At 37.2% G+C, this 19213-nt stretch overlaps 2 protein-coding genes and 1 long non-coding RNA gene across 10 annotated transcripts; 1 reads left to right on the forward strand and 2 right to left on the reverse strand.

The window, feature by feature from the left end:
• Positions 1-222: 222 nt before the first annotated feature.
• Positions 223-8417, reverse strand: LOC131318597 (DNA-(apurinic or apyrimidinic site) endonuclease, chloroplastic). Of its 7 annotated transcripts, none has more exons than XR_009197740.1 (13): positions 8247-8417; positions 7261-7408; positions 7050-7150; positions 6072-6151; positions 5613-5876; positions 5196-5518; positions 3883-3993; positions 3395-3532; positions 3174-3221; positions 2617-2697; positions 2152-2311; positions 613-1168; positions 223-553 (listed from the first exon to the last, which is right to left on the reverse strand). XR_009197740.1 is itself a non-coding variant. In XM_058348498.1 (12 exons), the coding sequence occupies exons 1-12, from the start codon at positions 8279-8281 to the stop codon at positions 1047-1049; spliced, it is 1611 nt and encodes a 536-aa protein (XP_058204481.1). In that variant the 5' UTR covers positions 8282-8417; the 3' UTR covers positions 223-1046. The 7 variants fall into 7 exon arrangements, 1 of the variants encoding a protein (XP_058204481.1); XR_009197743.1 differs by having other exon boundaries at positions 7261-7400; positions 8247-8408; XR_009197741.1 differs by having other exon boundaries at positions 7273-7408; positions 8247-8407.
• A 2287-nt stretch (positions 8418-10704) lies between these two features.
• Positions 10705-14428, reverse strand: LOC131318599 (alpha carbonic anhydrase 4-like). Of its 2 annotated transcripts, none has more exons than XM_058348500.1 (7): positions 14204-14428; positions 12871-13094; positions 12193-12299; positions 11964-12066; positions 11543-11701; positions 11387-11440; positions 10705-11013 (listed from the first exon to the last, which is right to left on the reverse strand). In XM_058348500.1, the coding sequence occupies exons 1-7, from the start codon at positions 14313-14315 to the stop codon at positions 10924-10926; spliced, it is 849 nt and encodes a 282-aa protein (XP_058204483.1). In that variant the 5' UTR covers positions 14316-14428; the 3' UTR covers positions 10705-10923. The 2 variants fall into 2 exon arrangements, with proteins under 2 accessions (XP_058204483.1, XP_058204484.1); XM_058348501.1 differs by having other exon boundaries at positions 12871-13088; positions 14204-14418.
• A 1201-nt stretch (positions 14429-15629) lies between these two features.
• LOC131318602 (uncharacterized) lies at positions 15630-18539 on the forward strand. Its single transcript, XR_009197747.1, has 4 exons — positions 15630-15907; positions 16680-16968; positions 17596-18115; positions 18460-18539. It is a non-coding gene; the product is annotated as an uncharacterized LOC131318602 (long non-coding RNA).
• Positions 18540-19213: the final 674 nt, after the last annotated feature.

A 19213-nucleotide genomic window follows, 5' to 3' on the forward strand; every position in this document is an offset into this window, starting at 1 on the left:
AAGTGTAGTAATTTGAATTTGAGACAATTCATTTTGCAAGGGAAACGACTTCACACTCATATTTTTTTTAATAAATACACTCCTCTTCTTATCTTTTAGAACAAAAATAAAATAAAATTAGAGTGCATTAAAAAAAATGTGTAAAAATCGCTACGTTTTGCAAACAACGATGCATGAATAATCCCACCGTAAAAATGAATGGAGTCCTGTGAATACCAATAGTAAGATCAGAGATTCAAAATGAATATGAAATATGAGAAAGCCACAATTGGCACAGCCATGATCTTCATCGTTTAGTCCAATCTTTTAAGCCTTGTTTGGAATTTAGAGAAACAAAAAATAGGAAAGGAGGAAAATGTTAAGTTGTACTGTGCTCGGTACCGTGCCAAAACAACGAAGGATAATTTATGTTCCTTTCCTTGCCACTTCTCTTCTCAAGTTCCAAACTTCCAAACAGAGCTTTAGATTTTTTTTTCCCGGAGGAAAGCAAAAACAGCAGAACATCGTTGCAATCCACTAGATGCAGCATCCACATATAAATGGTGCAAAAAGCCTGAGGCCTGAATTTCCGTTAGACCCCCCCAAAAAAAAAAAAAAAAAAAAAAAGCAAGCCTGAGGCCTGGATCCCATTACTGCTATTACAGCTCAAATGGAGTGAACTCTAGAAGCAATGCTGCGCCATCAGAAGCGAAAATAAACCACCATCCAAGATCCCAATATAATTCTGCACAGAATTTCAAAAAGCATCTTGAACTCTCCCAGCTCCCAGACTTCAATTTGCACGTCCTTGGCTTTTGATGACTTATATTACTTAGGCAACAAACTAGACCAAGGATAACAAAATCAAAACCCTGCTGGAACGTGCCCAGTAGCTCTTTCAACACCTAAAATGAACTTTCAGTTTGGTTCGTTCTTGTATGATTTTTGCCACCAGCTCCACAGGATATTTTACTTTACAATGTGCTTTCTTTGTTTTTTTCCAAACAAAACAATCACAGTCGCCTCGAGGAGAAAAGGTTCCAGCTTCCAAACGACGTTGCGAAAAGCTAGATCTTGAGGACGAGGCCAATAGGACAATGATCACTGCCGGTAACATCTGGTAGAATGTAAGAGTCATGAACCTGGCTAAATAAGGATTTGGAGGCAAGGAAGTAGTCAAGACGCCATCCTGTTTCAGGGCCAAGATACAAATATAAGAGAACACGTGAAAGGATATTGGTACCTCTTGATATATTTCTTCTATATCCAGGGATAAGTGGTGTTTGCAAGTTGTCTCAGGGCATTTTCATGCATAACATAAGACTTAATGCATACTTCATGATAAATTCAAAGTAAGAAACGTGCATACAAGAACAAGGTAAATGGCCAACTAAATCTCGCAGACACAGATCCAATGCCCTTATTCGAGTGTCGTATTCAACACAGGTACTTTGTACATGTAAAAGAGTCCAAGTCACATAGCTTAGAACACTACTATCTACTATCCATGCATGATATAAAATGTACCTTAGAGAAAAATAGTACTACATTAGTTGTAGATGGAACCACAACCATCAGCCTTCTGTCAACATTGAGTGTTATCTAGGTACCCTCACTAATGGAGTAGGATGCCTAAAGTTGGAGAACCCTTAAACTCCTCACAGCTCAAGTCCGTTACCCCAGCCAAATCCAAGACAACCCAATTGATCCAATGAAGACAATAGAACAAAATGTTTCTTTGAATATCATTCTCTGCAATCATATGAAAGCAGGTCCTAAAAAGTTTTAAAAGAAGAAAGAGTAGAAATATTTGATACTTTTTACTCACTCAGAAACATCACTTTGACTTCATGATATGTTATTCGCAGTATCAAAACAACAGCTTCATTTCTTTTTTATGAATCATAAACAACAGCTTCATGTTCAGAGTAATGTGCACGAATTACACATACTCAGATCTTTACTGCATAATGATATCTTCTCACATAAAACCTCTTCTTTTTTATTTTTTTGTAGTTGAACTAGCAGCTCTTAGATATAACATAATAGAGAGCCGTGATAATGGTCAATATCATGACAGACCCATCCAAACAGGGTTTCGGAAACAAATCATTGACTTGTGCGTTGATAAAAATGGAAATACAAGTTTCAAGGATTGTTTATCGAAAGTACCTCTATTGGTTTTGCGTCCACCATGCCTGTAACCCCAGTATGTGTACCCAACAATACCAGGATGGTGCTCCCTGAAGGTATCAACAAAACCTTTAGCTAAGAAATTTGTCTCAAATGATTGCCTTTCTTCATCAGTAAAACCAGCACTTCTTCTATTTCCCTGCATAATGCACCACAATTAGGAAAACAACATTGAGATATAAACAAAAGATATCACTAACAAATTCGTACACGCAAAATTGGAAAAGTGCCAGGTTTCGAAATAGTACAACAGCTCGATTGTTGATTAACTCATCTAAAGAGATATCTACCTTTCACTGTCCACAAGTATCACCAATTTGGATCTACACGAATTTTACCCACTGTCGTACTGTATGCGCAGAAGATTCCTAATTCTCACTTCATTTTTTATGAGGTAGACAACATAAAGAGCACAAGTTCACATTTCCAATCTGTATTACTTACAGCAGGGTTATAAATATCAATCTCCTCATGAGCACAGTTCAGATCACCAGTCAAAATGACAGGCTTTGACTTTTCTAGCTCCTGCATCATGCATGGTAACCAGCATAAGCATAGAATAGTGCCATAGAAAATGTGCAATATCTGCTTTCACAGTCTGCAGTGAATTTGTATATCGCGATATAGGAGAAACATCAAAGAAAATGCATCGATAGCAGCACTAGAAGAACAACGTAAAAAGAGAGAAGAACGAGAAAATCACTATTTTCATGTGTGGTTAGAGAATAAAAGTTAAGATGAATCCATTTACAAGATCTAAAACTCCTATTTTGACGCAAATACAACACCACTTAGTTATGGTTATCATTTTTTTTGGAGAAAGATTAGGTAAAAATGCCAGCTCTTCGAATAGAAAAAAGTTCTGCTCGTATAACAGAAAAAGAAGTTGAACACGAAATTCTAAGTAGTGGACATAAACAATAGCAGGCGACACAGAAAGAAATTCATGCATCATCTCAAAGTGCAATCAATTGAGTCAAGACAAAGAAAAGAAAGCTCACTTTCATGTAACTGCTGAGAGATGAATCCCACTCTGTAACCCTGTATGACTAGCATTACACGCACACACGTTACTCGAACAATTTTTTCTCATAAACTTACATTCAAAAACAATGCAAAAAGATTTCCTCAAAAAACCTAAAACTGGAAAAGAGCAGGTATGCCTTTTCTCTGGAGAACAAAGAGCGAGGAAAGATAAAGAAAAATGTACAACGTCAGTTACCAGTCGTTTTAATCCATCTCCGGAGTTAGGTACATATGCATTTAACAGATAATATGTATCAAACTCCATAGTAACAAGCCTTCCTTCACCATCGTGATCTGATACACCTAGGCCATATGTGACGGAAAGTGGCTTTATCTGTCAAATAGCAAGAAACATGAAAGCAAATATTCAAGCTCGTGGTGAACACCTGGTGTGATGCAACCGAGCAGTAATAACTTCACAACGTCGCAAAACCTATAAAAGGTAAAACAATGTGTTCTATTATTCCATGCAATGGCATGCATAATATTGCAGTTTATGAATAATGGACCGTTATGGTAGGCTCAAACTACTAAATATGCCCATCAGGTATATGCCGAACCACAAATGTCAGACCAGTATCCCATACCCCAAGTGTCGAGTTTCAAATACAAGTAATTATATATTCAGAAGAGTCCATGCAACACAACAGATATCTGCATCACCAATAGAAATAGTAACCATACCCGTGAGATAATTGCAGTACCAGAATAGCCAAGTTTGGAGGCACTGCAAGTCCAAAAGCTATTCTCATAGCCTTCAAGGAGATTTTGTTTGATTGCCTCAACATCCTTCTCCTGCATTTTAGATTGAAAATGCAATTACTCCCAAGGCTATTTTATTGCATTATAACAGCACAAGAAAAACCATAACTAAATGGAATAGGCAACAACTAGTATCCGAACTTCATAACATACTGATGCCATCCACGAAATGACTTTGAGTCCTTCTACAACTCTTACGAATTCACAATGGGGTTTTTCTTTTAATGTGTAAACAATATACACAAACTGGGGGGAAAAGGCCAAAGGGGTTGTTGTAGGACAAGTGATGGAAAATGTTCCCTACAACTCGTGCCACAAAGGTGCTAGAATAATGGTATTATCAACTCCGTGAATAACCTTTTAGAGTTGAGATTGTTGATTCATACAAAACAAAAAAACTGACAAAGCACACTGAAGCAACCTTCAAGCCTTCCTTCTATTCATCCTCGCAATGCCTCTGCACCAATTGTGTAGCAGGCCCCCACCAATTTAGGAAAAACAAACAAACCCAGAAATGTAGCCAACACAAACACCCAAATCTTTGCTGCCATTCCAGAGCTCATATAAGTGCAGCACCAACAAGGAACAAGCCTTTGTTATAAACACTTTATCACATAGAAATAATCCCTCAACCAGATAGATCCCACTAAGAGCTGGCCTTGGAAGGAGCTTTACACTCATCACACTGAAACACACCTTTGATGGGTCCCAATAAGTGTCTTATTAAACGTCTTTACCTTACAACATATGGATTTTGAACCAATTACCTAATCTAGTCATCTCGTAACTCTTGTTCGCCAACTCCTTCCATTCTATAAACTACTCTGAAAATCCTCCAACTTCCTCAACCTCCCAGTCATTCACGTAGTTCTTCTGCTTTTAGATAATTTCACATACGTAAAATCTTAACTAATCACAAAGGAAAAGGAAAACATTGTAATCATATAGTAACAAAATACTGCACTACTGGAAGAAGTTTTTCTAATTCAATTTCAGTGCAGATAATAACTGTAGAATAAAGTAATGAGTAAATCACAGAGAAGATATTAATTATCTGCAGATGCATCACAAATGCACAATTCTCAACATTATGGAACGACTTCAAATCAATTTCTGCATCCAACCCCTATTGTTTCTCTTCTTATGACTCTTTTTGGTCCAATTTCATTAGCCTCAAGGTAAATGGAAGAAGTGGAAAACAAGGAGAATTTAGGAAAGGGAAAGGGAAAACTTGCCTGTAGTTTGGTCTCTTGCAAGCACAACACATCAAAATCTTCTCTTTGTGCAAGTTGTAGAGCCGAGAAACCCTCTAGCTTCAGTAAAGCTCTTAACCCATTGACATTCCAAGACATTAACTTCACAGATTTAGTATCAGCGCTAAGTGGAGGCGGCCTCATAGTCCTGGGATTGTATACTTTCCACCCCTTCTGTGGCTTCTTGTGGGCAAAAACTGTCCAGGGCTCCTTCTGGTCTATCGAGAGATTAACCTCACCAGAAGCTCCAACTCCAATAGCATCTTCTGGGTGTGCTTTTCTCTTCAACCGGGAGGGTTCTTTTTCTACAAACGTAAGCCAGTGTAAAATACCACCTACACCAACTATATCCTCCATATTCACGTGTTCACTACATTTTCCAAAAAAAAAATGAAGCACCTGAAACTTCATCAATTTTGATAGATAGCTTATGTGGCGTTGCCAAAAGGGTAGTTTTGACTTCCTTATCATTATTTGTTACTTTGACCTGTTTGACTCTTCTCTTAGGAGATTGAATTTCAGAAACCTCCGAAACTGTGTTTAACTCCTGAGCATGCTCTTCAACAGCTGAACTCTTTGTCTTCCACTTCAATGTATCTGTTTTACTAAGCTTAGATTTTGTTCCAGAGAACTGCTGACCATCTAGCACCAGAGAACCCTTGCCTGCACATATTGGAAAACTTAACCAGTGCAATGGATAAAGTTTAGTTTTTTTTTTTAAATAATAATTTAGTAATTCTGTAGTTGCCAACAAGATAAATAAAAGCACAGAGAACTTAGTTGTTAGGGTTGCAATCAAACTGAATCTAACTGACATTGAGAGGAGTATAGGTTATATATGAATAGTAAACAGAATACCTTCTACTTTACTGTTTAGGAAATCCCTCAAGGTAGACACGAGATCACTCTTACAACCTTTGGCGGGGACCCCAACACTCCTGCAAATTTAAGAACCTCAATCGACTACAAGAAACCATCATATATAAGTGAGATCATGCATATTGAGAGGCACAAACTTCGAAACACAATAAATGTCCTGAAACGAGACCTTAGGAAAGGAAGTCATCGAAGTTTCAAGAATTAAAAAAAGAGCTGCTGACTCACACATTTAACATTCTCATTTCTACAGACCTAAATGATACAGTGATATCCTCTACTTTGCATCAGCTGCAGAGGTCTTCGGTTATTTAGCTGCATCTCAGACCATGTGGTTTGCTATCTCAGATTATTCAAACCAGGTAGATCTAATGCAGAAATCATCAAATACGTGGTTCTACGATATAACAAATGGGAAAACAGTATAAAATACTGAAACCTATTGTACGGCAAAAATACAGTATCGTGTTTCTCATAGAGAGTTAAGAAGTAAATAACAAGAAGACAACACACATGTTTGTCATTGTAAAAATGTGATTCTTGGTTGAATTGTAAGTCTTCCTCACTTCACTCTATCTAGCTCCCACACCCGCCACATATTCCAACAGAACCTAACAACCCTCGCAGATGTTGGAAAGTGGGAGAAAAGGCAACAAGGTGTCAACTGAGAATGCAATTACTGCAAGAAAGCAAAAGGGATTGATCTCCAATGAACTGAGGCCGAACATCTATCTGAGGTAGTTAGGATAGCATTACCATCTCTTGTTAATGAAAATCTTATCCGAAGATATGGTAAGTATGGTTGATAAATAACTCAAACTTACTTCTATGGCCACCGTTCCTCCTCAACCAATATCAGGTATATGTTAATCAACTTGACACTCAAGTGAATAGAAACAATTTTCATTTATTCTGACACATGTGCTAACAAATACATCTAAAGCGTCATAGTGCTGTTACCTTAACTTCGATCGGAGTTCCTGAACCGTCATTCTTTCAATTGTACCCAAATCTTCCCCAATGATATCAGGTTCCACTTTGCTACCTTTCGACAGACGTTCCTATAAACACTCAAATCCACAAGTTATTCGCATGAACCCAAACACCAGAAGGCAACAGAGAATGAATGAATCAAAGAGACATATCCAACAGTGTAGCCTAAAAAAACCACCTTTACAACAACCTTCCCAGTTTTTGTTTTGATATCCATGGATTCACTAGGTTTTGCAGATGAGGATGGATAACAAAGGAGTCGCTTAGACCAAATCGTTCTTGCTGTGATAAGATCCAATGCGCGAAGCCTTGGAATACCTGCAAACCTACATAATTTCATGTCAACATAACAGTTTTAAATCATTTATGCTCCGTTTGGTTTCACCAAAATCATTTTCTAGAAAAAGTTTTATGTATTCCATGGTCAATGAAAAATCATTTAATTTGGGCAGTAAACATGTTCACTTTTGAAAGGTGAGGGACAATTGCCAAATCAACACTAAAACCCCGTCACCACCACCACTTATACCACCCTTGCCCCCACTGCCTCACCGCCATCGCTAAAAAGACACTAGTCCCACCAATTCAGGGTTGCAACCAAAAACAAGAAATCATTGTCATCAGAACACATTTTACCAGATGAAACAAAAGACGCGTGTTAATATCTGTTGGTATAACGAAAATATTATCCTCCAAAAAATTGTTCAGTTCAAGAGGCAAAAAGGCAGATTCATTTCAATGTAGCCCCTCTCTGTGCTCCGTTTAGTTCCCGCTACAAGGCATTGAGATAAGAAATTCAAAATTATTTTCAACAACTCAGCACCAATGAAACTTAAAATCTAACACTAACATCTATTGGTTTAAATTTAAGCAAATAGATTTTATCCTCGAAAAGTGTTAATTTCAAGGGGCAAAAAAGCGGATTCATGTCAATGTTAGGCCCTCTCCGTGCTCCGTTTGAAAAATCAAGAGTTCAACAGCTCAGCTTAATGAAACTGAAAATCTAACACTTTTAAATGCCGGCAAATACGCTAGTTGTGTTGTTCTTGCAACTCAGGCTTTAAACTTCCTTTCTCAACTCCAACACCTACGATTTGCCAAATTACGAAACCCTAATTGCGATGTTGTAATCTTGGATACACAGAGAGTGAGAGAGATGCGTACGTTAAGCGGAGCGATGAGGCGCAGGTTAGAGGCATGCCGTGTGCATGGAGAGAGAGAGAGAGAGAGACAAACCGCGGACTCGGCCCACAGTCGCCGTCGCAAGTTCAGGACTAGATGCCACCTCTGATTTCGGAGGGATTTTTTTTAACATGCATGTAATATTTTTAGTTTATTTCTTCTTGAAACCCAACCCATATTTAACCGCACAGACCAAAAAATCAGCCCCCAATCTGAAGAATCGAATGGGAGATCAATAGATGACGACTAATTGCTTGGTTACTTATGTTGAAAGAAATGTATTTGATGGTGTTGATAATGAGACTATTATACAATGATTTCAAATATAAAACCTCATCAAGCCATTTTGGTCCGAAAGAGAAATAAATACTTATTTTTTAAAAAGACAATTTCAAGTTTAAAAATTATATATTTATGCAAATAATTTTTTTTATTAATATGAATCTTATTTGATAAATCTTATTAAAATTTTTAATATAATAAAAAATTAAAAAATATTTTTTATTTACATAATTTTTAAATTAAAAATATAAAATAAATACTTATTTTTGAAGAAGAAATTTTGAAACAGAACTTAAGGATTATAAAAGATGCTTTCGAATATTATGTTGATTAAAAATAAATGGAGGATTCTGCTAAAGCGAGTAAATTCTATACAAGTTTCACAAATTATGTCAGCTATAAGCATTATATAGATGCTTTCAAATATAATGTTGATGAGTTTCACAAATTATGTCAGCTATAAGCATTATATAGATGCTTTCAAATATAGATGCTTTCAAATATAATGTTGATGAGTTTCACAAATTATGTCAGCTATAAGCATTATATAGATGCTTTCAAATATAATGTTGATGAAAAATAAGTGGAGGGTTCTGCTCAAATAAAATGTTGATTAAAAATAAATGAACGGTTTTGCTAAAGCGAGTAAACTCTATACAAGTTTCACAAATTATGTCAGCTATATATCTTGATAGCCGTATGGCACCCAAACGGGTGTGGCAAGTCTCGCCAACCGGCCCTAGATAATCTCTTCAACCTCACACCACCCTTACTTATTAAAGCACTCACACTCTTCTTTTACTCTCTCTTCCGATGTGGGATCCAAACCAAGCCCCAACGGACGAACCCCACGCGCCGCTGTCCTCCGCAGCCAGAGGGTACCCACCGCAGGTGGTGCAGCCCTATGGCAGCCCATTCGCGGCGCTGGTGCCGTCGGTTTTCCAGCCCGGCACGGACCCGAGCATGGTTAGTAGTCAGATGGCTGATCAGGACGGGAGTGGGTTGATCGACGATAAAGAGCTTCAGAGGCGTTGTCGGGGTGTTAATAAGAGTTTTGGGCTCAGGACTGTTCATCTGCTAATGTATCTGTTCACTAATACCAATACCAGAAAGATCAGTGAGCTTTTAGTCTCTCTCTCTCCCTCTCCCTCTCCCCCCTCTGTATCCATGTATCTATTGCTACTTTTATTAGCTAGGTACAAGAGATGTGCAGGATGCGTGAGCGGTAGGGGCTGCTGTGTGAGCACGCTGCGCTTGAGGGAGGATGTGAAGCTAATTCTCACATCGCCTGGATACAAAAGTAATAGAAACATGGGAAGTATAGAAGTGCAAGGGCACCCTCACTTCATAACCTAACTTTTGGTTTAAGTTCTACTCGAGACGGCGTGACAATAAGCTACCCTTTTTACTCGCCAAAGAAACTACAAAGAACTCAATTTTCTTCTTCATTTGATATCTCCTGACTCTTTCGACTACAGGTTAACTACTCCTAGTGGTTGGAAAACCTTTACCAGAATTCCCTTTGATGTTTTTTCCTTGGAAAAAAAGGAGGGGTCACACAATTCAACTTAGACTGTTAAACGATTTGCAATGGCTTAAATGGGAAACAAATGGGCCAGTATTGCCAAGGAGGGTAAAGTTATCGTCGGCTAGCCAAAAAAAATATATAAAGGGAAAGGTTTGTTATAGCATCCAACCCGAAGTCATGAGAAAGAGTGGAGAGACTTCTCAAGCTCATCTAATACTCACTTAGACGGTATATGCAGTCAACAGGGTGAGCCACTGAACCTTCTCGCACAAATACAAACCAATGATCATTGAGCAAAAGAGCCTCAAGCAAAACCTAACAAGGTGCATATTTAGTTACAAGCGATGGGGAATCAATCACTGTAGAAATGAAATGGATACTGTTATCCAAAATGTGACAAAGCCATTTGATATCATGTTGAAGTATCCAATGCAAAGCTAATTGACAACTAGGAGAAAGGCTTCTCAGACTTGTGTAGAGATAAACAAAACATGCAAGTACATGTGCTAGACTCCAATAACATGGAAATTATATGTTCAAGAATTAGGTGAAAACGAGGAAGGTTGCAGAAGTACATGGATGGCAATTCAAATAGAGGTATCTAAGCCAAGCTATAGAAAGCAATCAAACTAGATCCGAATAGTACCGTCGATCTCAATTCACAAATTTTATGATATTATTTGAATAGTGTCGTCGATCCTTCAAGGAGTATCCGAGTATGCATCACAAGGACCTTGTATTAATAACAAAGCCTTTTAATTGTATCATTAACGCGCATATTAGTAAATGTTGAAAATCTAGTTATGAAATGGAGATCGCATTTTTGCATCCAAAAGCTACTGCGTATTTTTACTTAGAACCTCCCTTGATGCCGGGATTATACAGCAAAATTGGTCTTCCCTCGAGTTGTTGCGTTGGCCTTGCATTTGCCTCAAATCCCTGAAAAAGGAAACAAAAATCCTGTTCAAAATCGAAATAAGGAGAAATGTTTGCAGAATAACCAGGGGAAGAAGTTAGACATGAAAAACTGTACATCACTTTGTGCCTTTTCTTCTGATTTTGAGAATTATTTTTTGCGGGAGATTGAATGCTACCGAAATAGTAGACAAAGGAAATACAGAAAATAACAGTACAGATCCGAGATTCTGCACCGTGAACTTACATGATCGAAGAAGTAGATTGGATCTAACAGAATAATTTTGCATATCTAGACTAAAACGAATCCAAGCCATTTCATGAATGAAAGTGAGACCAACTAACCAACCAAAAAAACTACTTGTCGTGCCAAGTAACTTCAGTCGTAAGCACTTACATCATGGACAACATCCCTTAATGCTCGAACTTGCTCCCTTGAAACTGTTCTCACCTACAAAATACAAATTGTTCATTAATGGGCAGTGAAGTTCGTGCAAACGTTCCTTGTGTTTCTGCTTTTTCGCCAATGGAAGTAGAAGTAAAAAACTCGAACCTTCTTGACTATTGTCCAAATAACACCCTCTGTACATGGAGGAACTGTTAGAGAACCAATATATCTGTAGTACTTTCGGCTTCCAAACTTGATATCGCCAGGATTAACAATTCCAATGTCCTTTTCTTCTTTACCAATTGAACCGATGTGGCTTAAGAGCTGTTAGAAAGAATAAATTGAAAACAGCCTTAAAATGTTGATATTAACGGAGCTTTCAACAAAACCTGCTTGTTCGATTGCTCCTAGCAAATGAATTTTGCAATTAACGACTGCAGTTGCACTGTTTCCAGATATATAAATGTGGAACGACAAACTAATGGAAGAAAAAAGAAACAGTCGTCCCCAAAAAGGAAAGATTGCCTTTACAATGCCAGCATGTGGCCCGAAGAAACAAAGGGATGTGACTAACTAATCTCATTACCTTTGCAAGAAAAGGATCCGGACGGCCATACTTGTAAGTAATCCCAATAACAGCTATGGTTCCGTTTGAGCTCAGATGAATAATGTGAAACTCCAAATTGTATCTGCAATAGTTTAGGTGGAAGGACCGATAGCTATTTTTATACACAACTATTTTCAATGGTAGAAATTGGAAAATATAGGTGAATGGGGGAAAAAAGGAATTTTAATAGAAAGAACAGTTAAGAAACCTTGTTCCATTGAAGGTGTGTTCAGAAGGAGAATGCCAATGACACTGTAACAGTTTGAAGTCGGTCCCATTTATGATAATTTTTCCTGCATCTTCTTTCCATCTCACCTGAAAAAATAAATGTATCAGATTACTGGAGGGCCAAAGGAGGACGACACTGGCATCTCAAATCATCTAAATTGAATTACAGCATTGACCAGCTTTGCACAAGCCAAATTTCCAAGTTACTGTAAATCATGGACTAATTTCAAGCTACTTCTATCCATCAATTGGGAAGGTATGTAACTTGATGCATTTACTAGACTAGACTGAACCGTGATGTCTAAATGCAACTAAGTTTTACATGCAAAATGAAAACCATAGAGTGAAAAACATGTGCTAGCTTAGTGCTATGTCATATCCGGATATGTCTTTTTTTAACAGCATGAAACTCATTTTTAGTTGCTCGGATTAGAAACCGTGAATAATCCTAATCATTAGAAACTGTTATGGTTCACATTGTCTATGTGTCACAGTTCAGTTACATCTACGATATAATGACTTGACATTTGCATAATAACCTGCTTAAGGTTAATTGACAAATAATCTTCACGTACATTGGCCAATGATTGACCATCAGGTTCGGATGTCCATATGTTTATGAAACGGAAACATACATGAAAACCATATTGTAGCTTACAGTGACATCATGTCCCCTATTTTTGACAGTGGCAGGAGCCGGGTTGTAATCCCTTTTCAATTTCCCCAAATTACGGATAACTTGCACTCTCTGGTCGAGAAGATCGATTGGAGATTGCAATTTTCCTTTGTCACAAACTTGCCAATGCGGATTGATCTGGCCCCATTTTCTAGGTCCTTTTCCAGTTCCCTCCAGGTAGGTGAAAGGTGTTTCATCCTCTGTTTCTTTTCATGGCACAATAACACATTAGAGTAGGCAAGAAAAGATGCAGCTAGAAATTAAACCATGGTCAACGACAACCATATAAATGTATTTCCTATATTAGGCAGATTCTCTAGTTTTGTTGAGGAACCCATGTCAACACAAAGCAACACGACTGCAGGGATATGGGCGTGAACTTTAAATCCATGAATTGTAAGCCAATAAATAAATAAAGCAAGGTTTTGCGTTATCTGTCTTCAACCACATAGTTCGAAGAACAAGACATATCATAACTACTCGCAGAAGGACATCAGTGCCTTTATAACACTTTTTCTTCCCAATCAACAAATCAATGAAGTTTTGCTCAAGCAACCTTGAATACTGCAGGAGGGCCAGAATTTCAGATGTAACCGGGAAAAACACACGAATCAATGTACACAACAGTCACTTAATTGACAAGTGTATATAGTGAACGAACAATGAAAGGAAACTAGTGCCGGTAAAACTGGAACAGGATCGCAATTCGCATATATTTGCACATAGGGAACATGTTGTAAACACATATCGATCCACGAACTTTTGCACAAACCGAATGGTAAGATTTGATTATCTATGGTAGCAATGTACTTGGGCATTTCCAAACGGGTCAATTTACGCGCACCTTGTCTAATCCTGGGAGCCCAATCCCATTGCGTACTTGCGGGAGATATTTCATTTGTTCTTATTGGAAAGATATCTTTTGATATCACATTATCTTGGTAACTTCAAAGATGATTATACAAAGAGAAAACATGGAGTATTCGGCAATTTCCCAGTCATACTGCAATTATGATGGGAGATTTGGCCAATCCATCAGTCAAAGGAAGGGAAGTCCTCAAAATGTGAGTTATCAAAAAAAATTCAAAAAGTAGAGAGATATACTGATATGAAACAACACATAAAAACATATTATAACCCAAACATGAAATCGAAATTGAGAGTACATTTGAAGGAAAAAGAATGGTGCTTTACAAATGCCAGATGCCGTCACAATATGAGAAATCCACATAAACCCAGATACATTCACGCAGAAAAACGTAGATACATACATGAATGAAGATAAACGGAAACAGAGAGGGGAGAGAGATGTTACCAACTTCAGATTCAGAAGCGTTGCAGATGGAGAAGAGGGTATGGGATGAAAGAATGAAGAAAGTGAGGAAGAGAGAGATGAGACATGATGGGTTGTTGCCGTACACTGCCATTCTTTGCTACCTTTCTTTCGGTATTCAAAAGTTGCTTGGTGGAGCAGGAGTACGTTTTTCTTCTCACGAAATAGGAGTGCTTCATTAAGATGTTTTTGGAGGCAGAGCTGGCACTACAGTGGATTTAGACTGTTTATTTCAGTTTTGAACAATTTGAATTTGTGAAAAGAAAACAATAATGAGAGAGAAAGAGGAGCGAGAGTGGTGGGGTCAGAGGGGAGAGAGAGTTTTAATTTAAAAGTTGTCTTACACATTTTTAGACGGCTCGAATGCACCATTCGGACTCCATATAAATGCGGCTATGTAATACCACCCAGCATCCAAAAATTTCTCGTGCTTCATCATTTGAAATGGAATACAGCTAGTCTTTCGGTAAAAATGAAAAGTATAATTAATGAGAAATTAAATAAGTTGTTCCAGTTTTCTCGTCAAAAAATAAATATTTATTTATAATTTTTAATTTTAAAAATAATAATTTTATTGAAATAAAAAAATATGTAATATAAATCTTATTTAATAGATTTCGATAACATCTATTAAATTCTAAAAAAAATTTAAAAAATTATTTTCGTAAGATAATTATTTTTGAGCTTCCGCCCCACCATTCTATAGGCGACAATTCAGCATTTAATTGCTGTGGAGAAAAACGTGCACAGCTATGACTACTGTGGTCAACAGCCAAAAAGGACAAATACTGTAGTTACTTTGAACTAGGGTTAGCTTTTTATTCCATAACTTTTTTTTATAATTAATAGATGCAAAAAAAAATTAAATAAGTCCAAAAAAATAGGTCACTTGATTTATTAAGCCAAACAACCATTTTAGCTATGGCTGTTACTCGAAACCGGAAAATCGATCGAAACTCGAAAAATCGGACCGGACCAGATTTTTTAAACCGGTTGAATAATTTTGATTCGGTTCCGGTTTATAAAATTTTATACGGAAAAATAATTTCGATTCTGTTTATGTGTTTTAAAAACCGGTTGAAACCGGACCGGTTATATATATGTATAATATATACATATCTATATAATAAAACAGAGCTGTGTTTGAATTTAAAAGACAACCAACGCTCCAGATTTATCTTCATGCCTACATAAATCTCCACCATTCATTCTATAATGGCGTTTTCGTAAATACTTCACTTTTTTGGACAAAAAATAGTCACGTCTAATTAATTTTGGCCCTTAATTTTTCTTGGTAGAAAATCTCGCGTCTGAATTCAAACTCCTCAGGCACGGGGCATGGGCAAACCCTAGAAATCGATATTCAAACTCCTCTCTCTCTCTCTCTCTCTCTCTCTCTCTCTCTCTCTCTCTCTCTCTCTCTCTCTCTCTCTCCAAGCCGTACAGCTGTCGAGAAGGCTAGCCACAGAGAGAGAGAGCAGTCATAGAAATCGCGTTCAAGTTGTCAGTGGAGGGGAGCGCACTGAAATCGCGTTCAAGCCCTGGCTCGAGCCGCAGCCATGACCAAATCTGACCCCACTCAAGCTCCCGACGACGTCATCGAAGAAATCGGATCTAAGAAATCTCCATCCGACGCCGACACCTCATTCTTCGCTAAGCTGTGAAGCCCCGATATAAAAACCCTAGGTGCCTTTTGCTTCCGTACATCTTTATGATTAGTTGATTACTATTGTCTAAAGTGTTTTATACTTATATGAGAGTTTTGGAATCAATTGCTTAATGGATTTTGCCTTTCGATTTGGATTTGAGACTGTGCTTAGTGAGCACGTTAATTAGAATTTAGTTTGTCGTTCATTTTGGGGTATATGGTAAGAACATGAATCATAAATCTAGGGTGTTCGGTAGGTGTTTAATGGAAGGTGTTTTTGGTGGATTCGAGGATGGAGATAGCTTGGGTTGGACGAATGTTTTGGATTTGGATTTGGATTTAAGATGGCCAGTGTTTGTCTAAACTTAGTCGCACCCTGGATCTATTCTATAGGATATTGTTGACTTATCCACTCTCTCTAAGGGTGATGAGTTGAAGCTATCCATTAACTCTAATTAGAGAACTCATTTTAGAGAAAGACCGGCATGTTATGGGATTTGTCCTAGGAGTTTGCCGCTGGAAATTGGTTATTATCCCTAAAGGTTGATCCTTGAGTGACGGGTATTTTTTGGTAGGGGATTTTGATCTTAAAACTGCTTTCCTTTAAGCGTAGTACGTATGAATTGTTGTAGGGGTATTGGATGAATTTAAATGGCTTCTATATTCCGTTGATCGATCGATGCATGGGTATTGTTCTAAGAGTTTTTTAGAGTTGGCTTCTACATTCTGCTGATGTATGGTTCGGTTAATTTAATCATCGAGCAATTATTTTGGCAGTGAATAGGTAATTGAGTTTTTTTCTTTGCTCAGGATAAATTCAAGTCCAGCTCAAGGCCACCATACATTTTTCTCCTATTGTCCACTACCTAAGGTGAGTCTTTGTGCTTAATTTCATTGGGTTAGTTTCATGAGGATTGGTTTGGAAAATGGTTCTTCACTCTTGCATATTTGTGAAGAGTATCTCATCACTGTCCATTTCTAAGCCTATCAATTCAAAATTTGATTGCTGGTATGTGTTATTTTAGAAGCATCCCTCTATTTTTTATTCTATTGCATTGCAGCTATGTCATCAGTTTTGGGGTTCTTGCTATAACCGAATGTATACATTTTTTCTCTCTTCATGTACACGATTGAGCATGTCTGTTATGAACGTGTATAAACGGGAACATATGACACAACTTTTTGCTCTTTGTATATAGGTATAAATTACCTAATCACAATCCTCTTAGCATCAGAAGTCTCAATTGTTGTGTTATTGCTAGGGCTTTCCCATTCATTGTGGGAGTTGGAGCTTATATTCGTGTAGTCACATCCCCTTTGTTCAGGAGATTAGATAATACATGTGGCTTTTGATTAAAGTCTCTTCCTAATTCCTATTCCGAACTCTAGCTCACCTAATAAATGGGAGGGAGAGGGTTTTTCCTCTATTTTCGGTAGTAAAAGCCCTAAAGAAGTGTATGTTGGTGATAACACATGTGGCTTTTGATGAAAAGAGTCAGTTTGCATCCAAACTGATGTGTATTTGTCGGAAATTGAAATATTTCTTTTCGTCACCATTTCGCACGATTAAAGATGAGTGCGCACCATTTCTCTCATGTACGTATAAGATCCTCGAAACACACACAAACAACAAGATATATACATGGCTCCTTAAAATCGGGTAATTTTAGGTTGTCCATGAATTTCCCTATCTATTCTTAAACTTTATTTTGTTTTTTCTTTTCAGATCCTTGAGGAATTGGTGGAGCATTAATTAGGGAAAAAGTTGTTTCCAATGTCCAAATTTCTCATTGTTCGATTGCAGGTAACTCTCTTAAAATCTCATTATATCGTCTCTTATATGCATAACCCTATGGAAAAAGAAAAAAAGTTGAGAAGATGGGGCATTTATTGAGTCTATAATCTATATACAGGTGGTAGGAAATGGAGAAAAAAATGGTGTGGACATCACTGAATATGTAAGTCATTCAGTTCATTTGTTTGAGAGGTTTTAGATGTGAATTTTACTTCTAATTTTTGGTAGTTTGCTTTGGTTTCTTTTACCCTTATGATATTACCATTGGTTTTCCTCTTAAATATATCTATTTGTCTAAAAATATAAAAATAAAATAGAATTTGTCCTTATTACCCAAAAGTATAGAAATTATCATGAAATCAACTGATGAAGAATGAAAAAATCTTTGGACACCATTGAATGTAATTCCCAAAGCTATGGATGGGAAAGCTATGGACGCCATTGAAATCGAGTACCATATTGACTTTTATATGCAATCGATCATTACTTTATTGTTTTAGCTTTGAGCGCATCTGGTTTTTAGCTTTGAGTACACCTCGATAAATGATTTTATTCTCTACTCTCTTTTGGGCACAGTTTGAGGAAATTTTGGCTTTAGAGTTTTGTGGCCTGAAAATATAAAAGGATAAAATTCATCTTCTGAGGTTTACATATTCTTGGTTAAATCAGTGTGCCTTTGTGTCTATTTCTTTTAGGTGTGAACCAAATTCTCTTTTGATGGTGAGATTTGATTTCAAGTTCTAGGAATTCATGTTAATTCGAGTTCTCTCATAATTTTATTTGAATTACTTACAGGCGTGATTATGTGGGAGCATTGATGCCGTAGAGCAGTAGAGGTCTGGCCTTGAATACTTTTCAAGGGTACGCTTCCACTTCTATTTTTTTAAAATTGGGTGTACTATCTGCTCTAATGAGATGTTCATGTCTCTAGCTTTCTTACAAAGTTTTGTGTTGACTTTGATAAGACGAAAATTTCATGCATGGAAGGTTGGAGTTATTTTGCCGTTGAAAGCAGCTTTGTTGGATCTTTGAAGATAGACAAAGCTTCATATGTGGGTGTTTGTTAAACAAAGCTTCATAGTAAATGTGAGTGTTTGTTAAAAAAAAATGTAACTGTTATTATGCGGTTGGGAATCTACAACTTATGGATTCAACTATACTGTGGAGTACAATTGGTTAGTTCTCCATGTTGATGTTATAGGTAAGTTTGTTAGTTCTTCATGTTGTGTTACTCTAATGGATGGATGATTTATATGGTTGACCAATTTTTATTTTTCTTTTGTTCTTAAACAAAAGTACTAAAGTTTTAGCAGAAGGGATTATACAAATTGTTTGTTCTTTATTTGTTGATTCAAGTGAAACAGGTCAATGAATATGATTAGGTTATTATTTTTTGCATAGCTGGATTCGTTGGAAGGAGTTGATATATTGCACACGAGTCCATAATTTATTTCCATGTGCTGATCGTTTGAGCCGTGCCTTCAGGCAGGGGCATTCACTAGTATATATATATATATATATATATATAAAAACATTGGGGAGGGGTTGA

This window comes from Rhododendron vialii, chromosome 3a, assembly GCF_030253575.1.
Source record: "Rhododendron vialii isolate Sample 1 chromosome 3a, ASM3025357v1".
Lineage (NCBI taxonomy): Eukaryota > Viridiplantae > Streptophyta > Magnoliopsida > Ericales > Ericaceae > Rhododendron > Rhododendron vialii.